Genomic DNA, 16,833 nt, shown 5'->3' on the forward strand with positions numbered 1-16,833 from the left:
AGGCTGTGGCCTGTTCCCTGGCCTATCCCCATCTGGAACACACTTCACCACTTCACATCTGAAACAGTGTATACACACACACATACACACACACACACACTCAGAGGCCGTGAAACACTGACTCATCCTGGGAGGGCTACCCTCCAATGTTTTCGATTTTACTTAAAAGTCCCAGCTATCCCACTAACTCGGACATAGCCCACTAAGCGGTGGTGAGGGCAGTGGGGACCTCTGTCTGAGTGTTCCCACTGCCAGGACACCAGATTCCCCCTGCCAGCCCCTGGGGGTGTCCCCTGCAGGGCTCTCAGAGCCAGGCACAGATGACCATCGATGCATATGAGCAATTTATACATGTCTCTAGCTGTTTTCTCTGGTTTCTAGAAGTAGATAAACTTAGTTGAAGGGGAGGGTATCAGGGTCCTATTGCCGAGTCACCCTCCAAGAAGAGAGTCCGGGGACCTTTTATCTTCCTTCATCTCTTCACCCAGCTCCTCCCAGACCAGCCCTGATGCTGTCCTTAGGCTGAATTTTTCCTCTCCTGAGGGGAGGGGGGACAGGGAAAACAGGGAATGCTGGTTTGGCCAGCGGATGGGTGTTGCCTGTTGACAGAATACTGGTGTGTCTGCCAGGACCCCAGGGCTGGGTCTGCCCCTGCACACAGCATGTGGCATCTTAGTTCCCAGACCAGGGATTGAACCCATGCCCCCTGCAGTAGAAGCGCAGAGTCTTAACCACTGGACCACCAGGGAAGTCCCTGGCTCACCTCTTTATCACCAGGGAGGGACCAGTGTCCGGAAGGTACACCAGAGAACTTTGTAAAAACACAAACTGAATGAGAAAAACCAATCAGTTGGTCCCAGACCAGGTCCCAGGGAACCAGGTGTTTGCAGCTAAAAATGGAAGCACGACCTTTCAGCCAGCAGTCACAAGCTCTGCGGGCCTGTGCCTGGCCCCTGCAGACTCTGGGGAAAAAAACCCCTGCCTTACAGGAACCTGAGGTCCTCAAGGGAAATTCCAAGGACACAGGCAATGACACCCACAAAGGACCTGGGAGGCTGTGCCCATGCACCAGGCAGATCTGCATTCGCAACTTGAAGCTGCATCATTGTGACCTTGAACAAAGCTATAACCTCTCTGAGCCTTGATTGTTGTTTTGTCTCCCATGCTGTTTCTCTGCACAGATCTTCCTCGACTTACAGTGGGGTTACATCCTGATAAACCCATCCTAAGGTGAGAACATACTGAACACCATAGCTTAGCCTAACCTACCTTAAACTTGCTCAGAATACGTACGTTAGCTGGTAGTTTATAATATAATAGAGCTGAACATCTCATGCAATTTACTGAACACTATACTGAAAGTGAAAAACAGAATGGCTGTCAGGGTACAGAATGGTCGTAAGTGTATCCTTGTTGAGCCTGGTGACGGAGTGGCTGACAGTTGCCACCACGCTGACCAGCATCACGAGAATATCCCACCGCATAATCCATAGCCAGCCGGGGAAAGATCAAAATTTACAATTCGAATTGCGGTTTCTACTGAATGCCTATAGCTTTCGCCTCATCCTAATTGTATCGGGTTTCTCCCCGGCCCTTGTTACAGCTCCCTTATTTACCCTGAGGGGGCCTTCCTTTTTGTCCCTCTGAATGCCCCCTCCGTCGCCACGCCTCTACCACCACCCTCTGCGCTTGGCCTACACTTGGAGACATATAAGACGGTCCCCCTGGGGCTCCTGGAGTCCCTAGGATGAACCAGGGTCAATACAACTCGGACAGGCCTTGGTAAGAAAGTATGGCCAACTCCCTTCACAGAAGAGGAAACAGAGGCTCCGAGGGATTCCGGGAGCCGCTCACGGTCTCCAGGCCGGCGTGCCGGCCCCAGGGGCCCCGAGCAAAAGAGTGATGATCCTAACCCGGAAAGTAAGTACGACGTCCAGCTGGTTTCCCATCCGGTGATTGCTTCGAGGCTTTTCTAGAAACAATTAAGTTTTTCCCTCAAATCGTTTCCCTGATTTCTCAAGCCCGCACCCCAGCCCAGAGTTCCCTGACCCGCGCTCCTCGCCTGGAAGGTGGGTCGCCTGCGTCGGAGGCCACGGCCCAGGTAGCCAGCAGAGGTTAAAGGTCCTGGGACCCCGGCGCTCGTGGACCCCTGGGGACTGGGGGCTGCAGCTGGTGGGCGGGGCGGGGCGGGCGGGGCACGCAGGAGGGTAGGTGGGGCTGCGGCCGGTGGGCGGGGCGCGCGGCTCCTTTCCCCTCCCCCGAACCCCGCCCGGCCCCGATCCCTGCGGGCCCTTAGTCGGGCCCCACCCAGCGCGCTACTAAAGGCGCCCGGCAGGCCCTGGGTTTCGCCGGACTGCGGGCGAACCGAGACTCTGTTTTCAGGGCCGGGCTGCGCCCCTCCGTCCGTTCTAACGCTGGTCCGGCCGCAAGGGGCTGAGTCTGCAGCCCGCAGGGACAGTCACGCTCCCGCGCCGCTCCCTGTCCCCGCCCCGCGCCCGGCCGGAGGAGCAGCGCCGCGAGCCCGGAGCCTGCAGTGGCCGGCCGAAGTCGAGGTGCGTGTCTCAGACCCAAGCTTCTGGGTGCAGATCCCCGGCTGGGGCGGCCGAAGCTCGGGCGTGGTTCTGCGTCGGCGGAGCGGCCCCGGCGGCCCGGGCCCCACCGGAGGAAGAATCCAGCGGAGCCAACGGTCGACGCGGAGCTTTGGAGGACGCCGCGCCCCAAGCCCGGGTGGGGAAACGGAGGTCCGCAGAGGGAGGGAGAGGGAGAGGGAGCGGGCCTGCCAGAGGCCACCGGGTGAGCCGGGGCCAAAGCCCCAAAACTCCGGCCCGGGGATCTTTATCTGACCTCGGGCGGACCCCCGCAGAGCTGTCAGGCGTCCCGCGCTCTCTGTGACCCGCGCCGGACCCAGCGCTTTAGAGCCCTTCCCGCACATCAGGGGCGGTGCGGATTGCGTCTTGCCACCTCACCAAGCCCCCTATAGCTGAGGAGGACGCCGAGGCTGTGGTGGAGCTGGCAGGAGAGCGCCTTGCCCAGGGTTACCAACGAGAGCGGGTGAGAGCTGAAGCGCCTTCCCGCGGTCCCGGGAGAGCCCAGGCCCCCTCTCCCGGAGGAATGCGCTGCTACCACCCCTGCCCCAACGCCCCTCCCGGGGGATCTATGCCGCCTCTCCCAGCGCACCACCCCTCCCCAGGCCGAGTGTGCCCCCGCGGTGCGGGCTCTGGGCTTGATTTCCGGCGTCCTCCCAGTTTCCCCTGGAATCCTTCTCCAAGCCCCGCCCCACCCCCTCCACCCCCCCCAAGCGCTGTTCCCCTAGTCCCTAGGATGGCCGCCCTTAGCTCATCACAGAAGGAGGTCAGCAGGGAGACCTGAGAGACAAGGCAGGGAGCCAGGCGCCTCTCCGGCCCGGGGCCTTTCGCAAGGCACCGCAGCAGGCTTTGGCTGAGTCCTGAGCCTCTGTCCTTCAGAGCTGCCAGACCTGGGCCTGGGCCCAGCAGTACGAGGAGACAGCTGGAATCCACATTCCCCGGGTGAGGCCGCCCAGGGGAGGGCAGGGCAGCAAAAATGGGGCCACTGTCCTGTGGATAAGGAGCGTTCCTTTGCAGGTGTTTCCCGGACCCCGGAGACACAGGCTCCGAGCCTGACACCTCTGAGAGAGGTGGGCTGATTCACCAGGGCACACCCAGACTCTGCAGGTACCCAGGCTCAGATGCTGCCCGCCCTGCAATGCGCTGCCCCAGACTAGCCCTGGGCCTGGGGTTCTGCCTGCTGGTGGGCGTGGCCCTCTGCTGTCTGTGGTGAGCATGCCCCATGGAGCCCTCCCTGCCTACCCCAGACCCCTCCATCTCTCAGCATCTCAACCCCCAAAGCTTGACCCCTTCACAGGATTCCCAGGTCCCACCCCCTTCTCTCGGTGCACCTGTCCCTTCACCCCAGCCCCGGTAAGACTGAACTAGCCTGGCTAATGTGTTTTGCTTTGCACTGGTCTGGCCTTTGCACTCGCTCTTTCCTCTGCCTGGACTGTTCTTCTAGCCATGTTAACGTTTATGCTCCAGAATTCACCCTATGTGTTCTTCCCACAAAGCTCTGGGGGCCGCCCCCAACCACCAGCCCCCTGTGTGCAGGGCCTGGCATCAAGAACATTCCTGTCCCGGGAATGAATGGCTGCAGGGCTAATGACTCATTGCAGAAGACCAGGAGGCTTTGTCCTCCGAGGTCAGCCAGACCCAAGGAATGATTGGGCGGGGGCGGGGGGAGGGGAGGTGTATCCCAGGTGCACCACGTGGGGCCTGCATTCCCACTGACATGCAGCAAAGCGAGTTTTCAGCCTCACGTGCAAAGTCAGGTCAACAGATGTATTTCCTTCCCAGGGTGTATGTCGAGAACTGGCTGCCGGTCTCCTATGTCCCCTATTATCTCCCCTGCCCAGAGATCTTGTAAGTATGGGCCAGGGCGAATTGGGGGCCCCCGGAGTGGAGGGGGTGAGGGGGTTTTTAAGGTCACTTTGTAGGTTCTTAGGTCCTAAGGTCACGATTCTGAGCCGTGTGGTGAGCTGCCGCAGATGTGGAGTGAAATTCCCCTGTTTCAGTCCTTGGGTGTCCTTGCAGTGCCCCCTCCACAGCTGTGACCTTGAGCCTGTTGCGTAGCTCTGAGCCTCACTTGCTGTATCTGTAAAATGGGATGATAGAGGTGCCCCTCCCGAGCCAGCCAGAGCATGGGGTACTGTAACGATGCCTGTAAATATCCTGGTGTTGCACCTGGCACGTAGGAGGTGCTCAGGAAAGAGTGCTTTCAGGACTTGACTTCTTTTTCTTTATTCAATACATTTATTTATTTTATTTTATTCCTTATTTTTGGCTGCATTGGGTCTTCTTAGCTGCACACGGGCTTTCTCTAGTTGTGGCGACCGGGGCCACTCTTCGTTGAGATGCACGGGCTTCTCATGGCGGCGCCTTCTCTTGTTGCAGAGCATGGTGTCTAGGTACGCGGGCTTCAGTAGTTGTGGCATGTGGGCTCAGTAGTTGTGGCTCGCAGTCTTAGTGGCTCCGCGGCCTGTGGGATCTCCCTGGACCAGGGATCAAACCCTTGTCCCCTGCATTGGCAGGCGGATTCTTAACCACTGCGCCGCCAGGGAAGTCCAGGACTTGACATTTTGCTCTATTTTGTGTTCTCTGTGGCTTCAAAGAAGAAATGGACACGTGACCAGTCTCCCCGACATAACAAATCTGACATTTTGTCAGTTAAGAGTGAAAAAGATTTGGTTATAGATGAACCTAGAACTTGAAATGATTCCTACTGATTGCGTCACTTTTTATATCCGATATCAAACGTATCTCAGACTTGCCAAGATGGGATGGAACAGTCTTCCGTTCAGATCGCCCCAGCGCTCTTGTCGTTCAGCTGTCATTAGCGAATAATTCTCTGCCCTGGGCAGGTTGTTCTGTGACGGCGCCGGCCTGATCCCAGTGACGTCCTCTCACTGTGCTTTGTTTCATGCCCCAAACAAGTGCTGGTTTATAAGAACCAGTGTGTTTCCCAGCCAAGTCCTCTGTGTCATCAGACTAAAACTAGTAACAATAATTTTCAAAGGCCAAAAAAAAAAGAGTGAAAAAGGTGATTTGGGACAGTCTCAAGGGGACATTTGGCCACCCAGTCTTGTTTTTCATGACAGCAAAAGGAAAGTTTAAAATCTGGATCATAGACTAACAACATAGTTCATAGCTAACAACAAAGTGTGTTTCACTATTATAAACATAGAATACAGTAAATTAGGAGGCTGGATAACAGAAAAGACGAAAGAAAATGAAATACCCTCTTGTGTTTTGCTGGTCTAAGTCATACTCTGACTCCAGAGTTCATTGTCAGCTCGTTGGTTGCTACGCTTTCTATTTGAACAGATTGTTCTAAAAAGCAGAAAGGCTGCTTGCTATTGAAAGTAGTTGTGACCACAGTGTTTTTGTGATTTTTATCCAGTTTCCCCAGAATTGGCTTGCTTTTTTGGCATCTGGTCACCATCATTTTATTCCACCCAGGGACTGGGCCCTAATTCTTGAATCCCTCTCCCTTTCCCACCAGCAAGTTTGCAGCATTTAGGTTGTTTCCAGTTTCCCAGCGTTCTAAATCAGTTTGTAATGAGCAGCTCTGGACAGGCAGCTTTTTCCATCTTAAAGATCCTTTCCTTTGGTAAGTTTCTGAGCCAAAGGATATGGCTGAGGTATTCCTCCATCGCGCCAGGTTGCTCTCCAGGGGGACAGTGGCACACACACACTCGAACTCACACAGATACGCCACCCCCTCCACCCCGCTGCAGCTGCATTGCCCCTGGGCTGGTGCTGGAAGTATTAGGTGCTATGAAAAACAAAAAGCAAACCACCTTGCTGACTCCAGACACGGGAAATGCGATGTGGTTTAAATTTCATTTCTTTGATTCCTACCAGGCCCTCACCTCCCCCACGCCTTCCCATTAACTGAATTTCCTCTCTGGTGCCTCGCCTGCTCCAGCACCTTCTCTCCTTGGCCTGTCGGCGGGTCCTCTATCGCCACCCTTGGCCGAAAGTACTTGCTACATTTTTTTTTCTTTGCAGTGTGTCTATCTTTTGGTTCTACTGAGTTATTATTTTTTTTTAATAGATAAAGTTGGAGAGTTTTGTTTGTTTGGAATGGTCACATCTTCCCCTCTGTTCATTTGGATCTCTTCTCTACTTTTAGTTTCACGACCTTCAGAGGTTTGGAAATATGAAGTTCCTTTTGTGGCTTTGGAATTCTTATGTCTAACCCGTTAAAGTGGCCAGAGCAGAGTGTGTCCAGGCTGGTGGGGGAAAGGGAAATACCGATGGCCAGGGAAGTGTGGAACAAGGGCCCCTTTCCCCTTCTCACTTCTGACTACCTTCTCAGAGTCCCATCACTTTCTTTTCTTCTTTTTTTTTTTTTTTCTTTTTGAAGATGTTGTCTTCTTTATTTATTTTTGGCTGTGCTGGGCAGCACGCAGGATCTTAGTTCCCTGACCAGGAATCCAACCCGCACCCCCTGCAGTGGAAGCGTGGAGTCTTAACCACTGGACGGCCAGGGAAGTCCCCCTATCCCTTTCTGAGCGGGGGCCTAAAACGTGCTTGTCGGTGTGAAACTAGGGCAGGGGGCCAATTGGATGGATCACCTTTTAAAACTTGTTGCTTCCAGAGTATAGACTGATCACAGAAGGACAGATATAATAGGGTTTCACTTCTAAGAGATCTCTGGAATAGTCATATTTATAGAGACAGAAGTAGGAACAATGTTACCGGGGGCTGGGAGAGGGAATGGGGAGTTAGTGTTTCAGGGGGACAGGGTCTCAGTCTGGGACGATGAAAAAGCTCTGGACATGGATGGCGGTGATGGTTGCCCAATGTGAATGTCCTTTAATGCCCCTGAACTGTACACTTTCAAATGGTTAAAATGGGAAATCTTTGTTATGTATATCTTACCCCACACACAAAGCATAGACTGAAAAAACTAGGAAAGCTCCAGGAGGCTTAAGCCATCCCACCGTAGGTGACGTACTGAAGAGACCCAAGTGAATGGCAGGCACCCACGTCCTCAGGTGGTCTGAGCCTTACAGGCGAGCTCAGGCCTCTGCTGGAACAGGTTCTGACCCAGTCCCTGGGTGGCCTTGGGCAAGCCTTTCCATCTCCCAGGCCTCACTTCCACGCTGGGGAGCGATATTATTGTCCCCATTTTAAGGGTGAGGGAACTAAACCCCGAGGAGTGAGATGTCCGGCCCCTGGTCTCTCCAGCCAGCTGGTGGCAGAGCCAGAGGCATGTCGCCGGCAGCCTCCCGTGTCTGACCCTGCCGCCGGCCACCTCCTTCCTTAATCAGCCCTCCTTCCTAATCCCCCCAGGTTGGCCGCAGCTAGTGAGGGCCAGCCACACAGACAGCCCGCCAAGAAGGGGCCAGGGTGCTGCCCTTACCATTCGCTCCATGCTGGGCACTGGCTGACAGGCCCCGACTTACATACCTCTCTTACCTCTCACGACAGCTCTAAGGGTTAAGGGTGCTACCTCATTTTACAGATAAGGGAAAATGGGTGTATCAGTCAGCCTTCCACTAAAGAAACAGAACCAGGAAGACGGAGGGAGACTGACTGACGACTGACTGATTGATTGAAAGCAATCGGCTTACACGACTGTGGGGTGGCGAAGCCAGTCTGAAATCCACGGAGCGGGCCATCGGGAAGGGTGGGCTGGAACTCTTCGGCAGGACCTGACACTACCGTCCACCGGCAGAATTTCTTCTTCAGGGAAACCTCAGTTCTATGCTGTAGCTTTTCACCTGACCATATCAGGCCTGCCAGACTGTGGAGGATGATCTTTACATGGGGTCAGCTGGTGTAGATGTTACTGACATCTACAAAATCCGTACCTTCACAGCGACGCCTTGATTGGTGGCTGTGTAACTGGCTTCTTCAACTGACCATCACCGTAGGTTCAGGTTAAGTAACTCGCCCACCCAGGCTAGAAAGTGGCAGAACTGGGCTCACCGGGCCTTTACAGCTCCGCAGACCTTCTCCCCAGTGCCCAGGCTCTTTCAGAGCAATATGTTTGAAAGAGAGACAGAAAAAGACTTTGGAGACAAGTGGTACCAGGCTGGAATCACTGCCCTGCCACACGGTGACCCTGGACAGACTTCCTCTATGGGAGTCCAGCCCCGACAGAGTGGACAGAGCAGTGGGGGAGGGTCAAGGGCATCTGGGGGGTTGGGGGTGCCTGTCCCATGGGGGTGCTTCACCTCGACCTCATCCTTCCCTGCTGAGTGTTTCTGCCCCCCACCGGCACTAATGGCTCTGTCTCACCTCTCCCACCAGCAACATGAAGCTGCAGTACAAGGGGGAGAAGCCATTCCAGCCTGTGACACTGTAAGCAGACGGTCATTTCCCCCTTTGCGGCCCCGGGGTTGGGGGCTGCCTCCCCTTAACCACTCACCCTTCTTGATTGCAGGTCACAGTACCCTCAGCCCAAGCTGCTGGAGCAAAAGTAGGTGTCGATTAGGGCCTGGGCACAGAATGGAGAGACCTGGGGTGGAGGGGGCCGCTCAGGCCTCTGATCTGGAAGTTGGGGTACTGGAGGTGTCCACTGGCCTCGGGGTCTGGGTAGTCTGGGACCTGGGCTCCGGTCCAGCTCTGTCACTAGCTGTGTGACCTTGGACAAGTTAGCCAACCACTCTGGGATGTTTGTGCACAGGTGGATAATAATAATAGCCACCTGATAGGAGGTTGGAGGACCAGATGAGATGGCGTTTGCAAAATGCACAGCAGGGAATTCCCTGGCAGTCCAAGTGGTTAGGACTCCGTGCTTTCACTGCTGAGGGCCTGGGTTCAGTCCGTGGTCAGGGAACTAAGATCCCTCAAGCTGCGTGGCGCGGCCAAAAAAAATAATAATAATAATAACGCAGAGCACTGTGCCTTCTGCGTAGTCGCGCTCGATCCGTCGTTGATGGTGATGTTGATGACCCCCGTCTCCGAGGCACTTAGCGGGCACCGGAAATGCCAGGCTCCTCTAGACACTGGGCATGCATTAACTCCTGGTCTTGACCACGCTGGGAAGTAGCTATGACTATCCCCACTTTCCACATGAGGATACTGGGGCCCAGAGACGGGGATGAAGCTGCCCGGGGTCACACAGCTTTGGCAGGGCCAAGATGAGAGGGAGGCTTTCCCAGGGGAGGGTCTCAGCCCCCACGGCCTCCTCTGCTGCCAGGCCCACAGAGTTCCTGACACTCACACCCTGGCTAGCGCCCATTGTCTCTGAGGGAACCTTCGATCCGGAACTTCTGCATCGTATCTACCAGCCGCTGAACCTGACCGTCGGGGTCACGGTGTTTGCCGTGGGGAAGTGAGTAGTGGGCTGGGCTGGGCTGGGGGGAGGGGGGTTATAAATTCTGAGCCCCAGGAATTTATAGTCTGGGGAGAGACAGGACCCCAACCCGGGCACCAGGGAGGCCCTGAACCAGGTGCTGTGCAGGTGGGAAGGTACAGAGTGGAGTATGCTGGTGGGAGGGGAGCTTCCTGGAGGAAGGGGGTTTGGCCCTGGCATGGAAGGGGGGAGGGGGAGGCAGCCCAGGCGAGGGGGCAGCAGGAGCCTTTGTCAGGAGACACCCTTGTCCCTTCACCCCTTCTGCTTCCCCTGAACCGTCCAGGCAGGTATGAAGGAGTGGAAAGCCCCCCAGACCACCGCATAGAATTGGGGGTCCGTGGTCAGGCCACAGGCAGGTCAAGAGACCCAGGCAGAGCCAGCCCATCCTTGGGGACCCTCTCTCCTCCAGCCTCCGGCCTAAGGGCTCTCTGGACACCTCCTGTTTTCCCCTCTCCTTCCTCACCCCGCCTGCCCTTTCCTTTAGGAGCCATCACCTGGCAGCTTCCCTCTGGGTCCCTTTCTGGGACTCCTGAGAGAGGGACCCTAATGGGTCCCCAGCAGCTAAGCACCGGCCAGATGATGGATGGCCCAGCGGGGATCAGGGGACCCCCCCCCCACCCCTGGCCCAATCGGCACCCAGCAGCCAGCACCACTCACCTTCCCTTGACTCGGCCACTTGCCCGTTTCTTGGCTACTTTCCTCTCTCTGAGGCTCAGTGTCTGTGCCTAGGAAGTGGGGACTGTGGTCCCTGCCTTCTAGGGAGTTTATGAGGCTAGAAGGAGAGAAGAATCCCTTAGAACACTGCCTGGCACTTAGTAAGTGCTCAGTAAAAGTTAGCTCAGTCTGTGAATATGAGTCATCAATTATCATTATTAGGACGGTCTTAAGAGGTTGGTACTAAGATTGTGGGAATTTGACAGACAAGGACCCCGAGGGGCGGACCTGAGTGACTTCTTGAGATGGAAAGCTGGGAGGTGGACCCCAGCCTGGCCAACCCCAGCCCTGTCCGTGTGGTGCCAGCACATAGTGGGGACCCAGGCAGTGGCCCTGCTGAGGCCATGGTGCATGATGGGATTCTCTCCACCAGGTACACCCAGTTCGTCCAGCACTTCCTGGAGTCAGCCGAGCAGTTCTTCATGCAGGGGTTCCGGGTGCACTACTATGTCTTCACTAACGACCCCACGGCCGTTCCTCGGGTCCGGCTGGGCTCCGGCCGCCTCGTCAGCATCATCCCCGTCCTGAGGCAGGCCCGCTGGGAGGAGATCTCCACACGCCGGATGCAGAGCATCAGCCAGCACATTGCTGAGAGGGCGCACCGGGAGGTCGACTACCTCTTCTGCCTCGATGTGGACATGGTATTCCGGAACCCGTGGGGCCCCGAGACCTTGGGGGACCTGGTCGCTGCCATTCACCCTGGCTACTTCGCTGTTCCCCGCCAGCAGTTCCCCTACGAGCGCCGGCCTCTTTCCACCGCCTTTGTGGCGGATGGCGAGGGGGATTTCTATTATGGCGGGGAGGTCTTTGGGGGGCGGGTGGCCAAGGTATACGAGTTTACCAGAGGCTGCCACATGGGCATCCTGGCAGACAAGGCCAACGGCATCATGGCGGCCTGGCAGGAGGAGAGTCACCTGAACCGCCGCTTCATCTCACATAAGCCCTCCAAAGTGCTGTCCCCCGAGTACCTCTGGGATGACAGGAAGCCTCAGCCCCCCAGCCTGAAGCTGATCCGCTTTTCTACCCTCGACAAGGACACCGACTGGCTGAGAAGCTGATGGCTGAGCCGGGGCTGCCGTGGATAGGGGGGACCCCAGTGAGCGCCCAGCTCACCGGAACCTCCTTGCACCGGTGCCTCACTTCTCAAGCCTTAAGTGAGACCAGCCCTGTGCTGTCTACCTCTCAGTCTGCCAGCAGAATCCAACGGGAAAATGGGCCTGTAAAGACCTTTGTAAACTGTGAAGGGTGGTGCGCATATGAGGAGAAGGCCAAGATCATGTAGCCTGTGTCCCAAGAACAGCAGGACAGGAGGCGGGGAGACCAGAGGTGGAAAAAGACAGGGCCCGGCAGGCCTCACCCAGCACACGTGCCTTGGGGCAGGCTCTGGAGTCTCAGCCCCGCCCGGTACCTCAAATTCCCCCTCTGCCCCTCTTCTGTTGCCTGTTGCCCTTAAAGTTGCACTTCTAACACTGTGTGAAAGGCATCCCGGACCCCTTTTCTCTGGCTGCAGGGGCCCTGGATACTGTGATGTCCCCCAGCCACATGGAGCCAATTCCTCGCTCGGGTCCCTGAGTGAGCCTTTGAAATCGACCAGGTCTAGGCTCGCTCTGGTTTCATGTCCCACCTCCCTTGAGGTGCACCACACTCCCTGGCACCAGCCGCCTCCTTTGTAAGAGGGTTTGGGCAGTTTTTAATAAAGGTGGCGTGTGCTCGGCCCTAACTGGGGTTTCTTCACCTGCACATCCGAGTATCTTGGCCACCAGCCCTCAGGGATGCAGACAGCCTGGGTTGCAAATACACTCAGCTCGGGTGGGTGTGGTCAGGATACAGTTTTCCAGAGAACCTGGGCTGATGCTGGCGCTGGCTGCTGCAACAGACAGGATTTCACCCTGCTTCTCCCGTGGAGATGGGTGAAGTGGAAGTGTCGCCAGATATGCTCTTCTGCGTTGGGGGGCGCAGAGCCCACCAGCTGGATACCCTGTGGGGTCTTGGTCCCTGAGCACGTAGCAAATATGTCTGCCGGGGTTCCTGCGTGCACGGTCAGCCTTCGCCCTGGAATGCCCCTGGCAGACCTGGGGCGCCAAGGCCATGGTGCAGCCCAGGATTAGAGGGTCTTCAGAGTCCTGCGGTGGTTCCCTCTGCCTGGTGGGACAGAGATGCAGTGGGGGCTGGCCCGGTGTCCACTCCCCTGGGGGCAGCAGCATCTTTGCCACGTAAGGCAGGGGCGGAGGGCGGGGGGCGATGCGGTCTGTGGCCACGTCGGGAGGAGGAGGAACCCACCCACCTGACCACCCCTGGCAAAACGGGGGCCAGCCCCAAGTCCACTCTTCCTGCACCTGTGTTTTGGGCGGCAAGCAAGGACAGACTGCAAGAGTGTGGACAGACTGAGTGACTGCTGTGAGGAGACAGCCTGCGCTGGAGAGGACGGTCAGGGAGAGGCCCCGAGGGGCTCCCTGGGCAGAGGGACAAGGGTGGACCCATGGCCCATGTGTCGCTAGTGGGGAGCACCTTAACCATGGTGACTGGACCTGCCCCAGGGTGTGTGTGAGGCCAGCAGTGTTGAATGAGCAGGCCCTGCCTTCAAGGAGCTTCCATGTTGGAGCATGGAGAGGGCCCTTATCATGGAGACCAGAGAAGCCCTCAGGAGCAGGTGGCCCTGAGGCCCTGAGGCCCGGGCAGCACCATCCTTGCTGCGGGGAAGTGAGCCCCTTCTCACTCCCAGCCCAGCTAATGGGCCCTTCTCAGCCGTGGCTCAAACCCCAGGCACTATGGCTACCCTGGTCTCCATCCCAGGGCGCAGGCCTCAGACACAGTGGAGTGAGTTACAGTGCCCAACTCCTGGACCCAAACCAGGGTCCAGGCTACTTCCCAAAAAGGAGCTGAGGGCTTGGGGCCAGAGCCGCTCCGTGCGTGGGAAGAAGGGGCCTGGTAGGAGTGGAAGGGGTGGCAGGAGACAGGCCTGACCCAGCAGAGGGAGGGGGAGTGCCAGAAAAAGAAATAGACAAAATTACAGATGCAAAATGTCTGCAGTGCCCCCTGCCAGGGAGGCCCCTGAAACTTAAACTTGCTGTCCCCTCATGGCCACCTACCACCTCCCCACTCCCTACAGTCCAGCATCCCTGCTCTGCCACAGGGCCTGGCCCTGCACACCTCCACTCACACGGCCTGCTGGTCAGGCCTCCCTGTCCAATCACCTGGCCAATTCCTGGGGACAGACTCCTGACATCTCCAGGAAGCCTGCCTTGACTTATTCCCCCTCCAGGGTGGGTGCCTTTCAGTGTCCCCATAAATCCTCATCCCTATGTCATCATTGACAGTGTTCTGCCCATCTCCACCCCTTTCCCCAGTTGGTAAACCACAAGAGGGTACAGATGGCGGTCAGCCAGGTTTACCCTGGTACCCGAAACCCAGGAGGCATTCCATGAGTGTTTGTTGAATGACTGCATGAATGTGAGGCAGCTGAGAGAACACGGGTTTGAGTCTGTCCTAGCACACGAGGGATGCTGGGCAGGTTACTCTATCTCTCTGAGGCCCTGGGGTGACGATCAAATGGGATTATGGCTGGGAGACCTCTGGGCACTGACTTCTGGGCAGGTACTTGGAGAAGTAGATAGGTCTGGGACCTAGCTAGGCAACATGCCCAACCCTGGGAGAGGGCAGATGACCATCATAGCCCCCACTGTGCAAAGGAGGAAACTGAGGCAGACCCCATCCCTGGCTGCATCTCAGGGATGCATGCTTGGGTGGGGTGAATAACGCACCCACTAAGCTCCTTCCAGTTCAGATGCTGTGGCTCTGATAAAACCACATGGATCGTGTCCCCTGCTGCCCCCAACCTGCAGTGATCCTCAACTCCTTGCCCCACACTCAGACCCCTGTGTGGTCTGGTCCAGACACCCTCCCCAGTGTGTGCACCCCTCACTCCTACCCCAGCCTCCCTACAGCCTTCCTCCCCCAGGGACCCGACCAAGCCCTCCCCGCCACAGAGCCCCTGCCTGCAGCACCCCTCCCTGAAGCCCCCCATCCAAGAGGGACTCACCTCCAAGGCTGGGCTCAGAGGCCACAACCTTGGGCTCCTGTGCAGCCACAGCCTTTGAGGTCAGAATGATCTGGGTTGAAACCCACAGCGGGGCCACGTCACAGCCCGTGTGGTGACTCTCAGAGCCTCAGTTTCCTCCACTGAACATAAGGTCAGTCACTCTGACCTTGGGAGGGAGTGTTGGGGATTAAAGCAGGGGGAAGGTGCCCAAAGTGCTTGGACTCAGGAGGTCGTCTGGCTGAGGGCGCCCAACACAGGACAAGGCCTCTGATGGTCAGCGCGGGCTCAGTGAAGGTAAAGAGCAATGATTCTGAGTCCCCCGTTCACTTAGAGCTGAGTGACCTTGAGAGCTGAGGCCACTGTTCACAAATAAAAAGTCAAAATCACTGAGCACCCAGGGGGTGTTCTTACTAACTACCGCCGACAGTCATTCAGCCAGTGGTGGGCCCCTCCTCCCTCGGCTCCTCCAGCCCCCTTTCACCAGCCAGGGCTGCAGCTGGCCACAGGCTGGACCTCGTGTCCGGAAGTCCTGCCAGGAAAACAAGGAAGGGAGTGTGTGGGGGGGGGGGTGGTGGTAGGGGCGGCTTGACCTTCTTTTCTGTACCCCGTGTCCACTGCCGCCTCCAGGACTGCCTGTCCCAGCCATGCGCTCATGCGCTGAGCTGGCCCCAGCAGGTGGCATACGGGGTAGGACGGAAGGATGGGGCTGTACAATCTCACATCTCCAGGTCTACACTACCACCCGGCCCAGCCCCCGCCCGGTTGTGTTTGGGGCGGCTGGAGGTCCTAGGGGGCACAGGAGGAACAGAGCAGGTGGCGGAGGTGGGAGACGCACCGTGACTCCCCGGTGCGCTGCGCGCGAGCGCGCGGCAAGGCGGGGCTCACGTGCACGCGACGTCCACAGGCCCGCGCAGGCCCCGTGTGCGCTCCCGGCCGTAGACTCTAGGCCCTGCTGCCCCGGCGGGGTCCACCCACGTCACCCAGCGAGAGGGAGACCGCTGCGCGTCCCCGAGCTCGCGCGGCGGGGTCCGCCCCTCACACCTGCGGTAGGCAGGGCAGGGGCGGGGCGGGGCGGGGCGGGGCCGCGGCGGTCCCCGCCCACCCGGCCGGAGCCCGGGAGCCCGGGCGGAACCCAGCAGCGGGGCCCGAGCGGCCGGCGGCGCGGCGCAGACAATGGGAGCGGCGCTGGCGGCGGCGGTGGCGCTGGCGGAGCCCCGGGCCCGGCGGGGACGGGAGGCCGCGCCATGAGCCCCGCAGCCGGGCGCCCCCCTGCGCCGCGCGCGGGCCGAGGCCAGCGGCCTCTGCGAGCCCTGGGCCCCGCCCTGGGGCCGGCGATGTGCTGCCAGGGCTGAGGATGATGGTAGATTGCCAGGTGAGTGCCCCGCCCGGCCGCGACCGCTCTCCCCACCGCCAGGGGGTGGAGGAAGGACCGCGTGCCCGCCCCCCCCCCCCGCCCGCCCACACCCCATCCAGCCGGGAAGGAGCATCGCGCCGAGTCCACGCTGAGCGCTCGCTTACGCAGCAGTTCCGCGTCCAACCCTTCCTGGTACAGTTGGGAAACTGAGGCCAGGAGAAAGACACGGACTGGCCCGGGGCCACGAGGTGGGCAGAGTCCAGAAGAGAAGGGAGGGTTCCAGCCTCCAATGCCAGTGCTCAGCCACTATCATGGGGTTTCCTTTGGGAATGAGAGCCCCTAAGATTCTGGGGGACCCCTGTTCACCCCCACCCATGAGGGGCCCTTTCCTCTCGGCATCCCGACGCGCCCACAGGTACATACACACACATTGACTTCACAGGTGGGGACCATGGCGTAGATTCAGAGGAGAGTGGACACAGAAGTGACAAGGGGGAAAGAAGAAATTGGCTGGAGGCAGTTCTACCACGGGGCAGGACCATCTAGTCTCCTGGCAACATGCCCAGGGCTCAAAGCGTGAGGGACAGAGGTGCCAGGCAGAGGGGCTGGGCGTCTCCAAGGTTCCCGGGGGTCAGCGTAGGCAGGAACAATCCCCAGGGCAGCCTGGAGAGGACAGTTCCTCGGGTCCTGCATCCACCACTCTGGGCACCTGGAACTAGGATGAGATTCCCCCATAGTGTGGAGGGAATCACAGGAGAGAAGTCCTTGGTTTACTCCACTGTAATTTGGGGTGCATAGATGGGGTGATCCCAAGGGTCCTGCAGCTCGTAGAAGAGTCTTTTGG

General features: G+C 58.1%; 2 protein-coding genes across 11 annotated transcripts in view; both read left to right on the forward strand.

Annotated features, from left to right (window-relative positions):
* Positions 1 to 2,277: 2,277 nt before the first annotated feature.
* On the forward strand, positions 2,278 to 12,311 carry GBGT1 (globoside alpha-1,3-N-acetylgalactosaminyltransferase 1 (FORS blood group)). 10 transcript variants are annotated; one of them, XM_032635094.1, is made up of 7 exons: positions 2,279 to 2,741; positions 3,603 to 3,692; positions 4,368 to 4,433; positions 8,835 to 8,885; positions 8,968 to 9,003; positions 9,727 to 9,861; positions 10,970 to 12,311. In XM_032635094.1, the coding sequence occupies exons 4-7, from the start codon at positions 8,839 to 8,841 to the stop codon at positions 11,652 to 11,654; spliced, it is 903 nt and encodes a 300-aa protein (XP_032490985.1). In that variant the 5' UTR covers positions 2,279 to 2,741; positions 3,603 to 3,692; positions 4,368 to 4,433; positions 8,835 to 8,838; the 3' UTR covers positions 11,655 to 12,311. The 10 variants fall into 10 exon arrangements, with proteins under 10 accessions (XP_032490983.1, XP_032490985.1, XP_032490978.1 ...); XM_032635087.1 differs by having other exon boundaries at positions 2,287 to 2,741; positions 3,603 to 3,794; XM_032635089.1 differs by having other exon boundaries at positions 2,287 to 2,727; positions 3,603 to 3,794.
* A 3,492-nt stretch (positions 12,312 to 15,803) lies between these two features.
* The window catches only part of RALGDS (ral guanine nucleotide dissociation stimulator), a 47,311-nt gene continuing 46,281 nt past the window's right edge, over positions 15,804 to 16,833 (forward strand). Inside the window, exon 1 of the mRNA XM_032635069.1 lies at positions 15,804 to 16,007. Within this exon, the coding sequence (XP_032490960.1) occupies positions 15,990 to 16,007 (18 nt within the window). The 5' untranslated portion in view covers positions 15,804 to 15,989. The remainder of the gene's footprint in view (positions 16,008 to 16,833) is intronic.

This window comes from Phocoena sinus, chromosome 6 (genome assembly GCF_008692025.1).
Source record: "Phocoena sinus isolate mPhoSin1 chromosome 6, mPhoSin1.pri, whole genome shotgun sequence".
Taxonomy (NCBI): Eukaryota; Metazoa; Chordata; class Mammalia; order Artiodactyla; family Phocoenidae; genus Phocoena; species Phocoena sinus.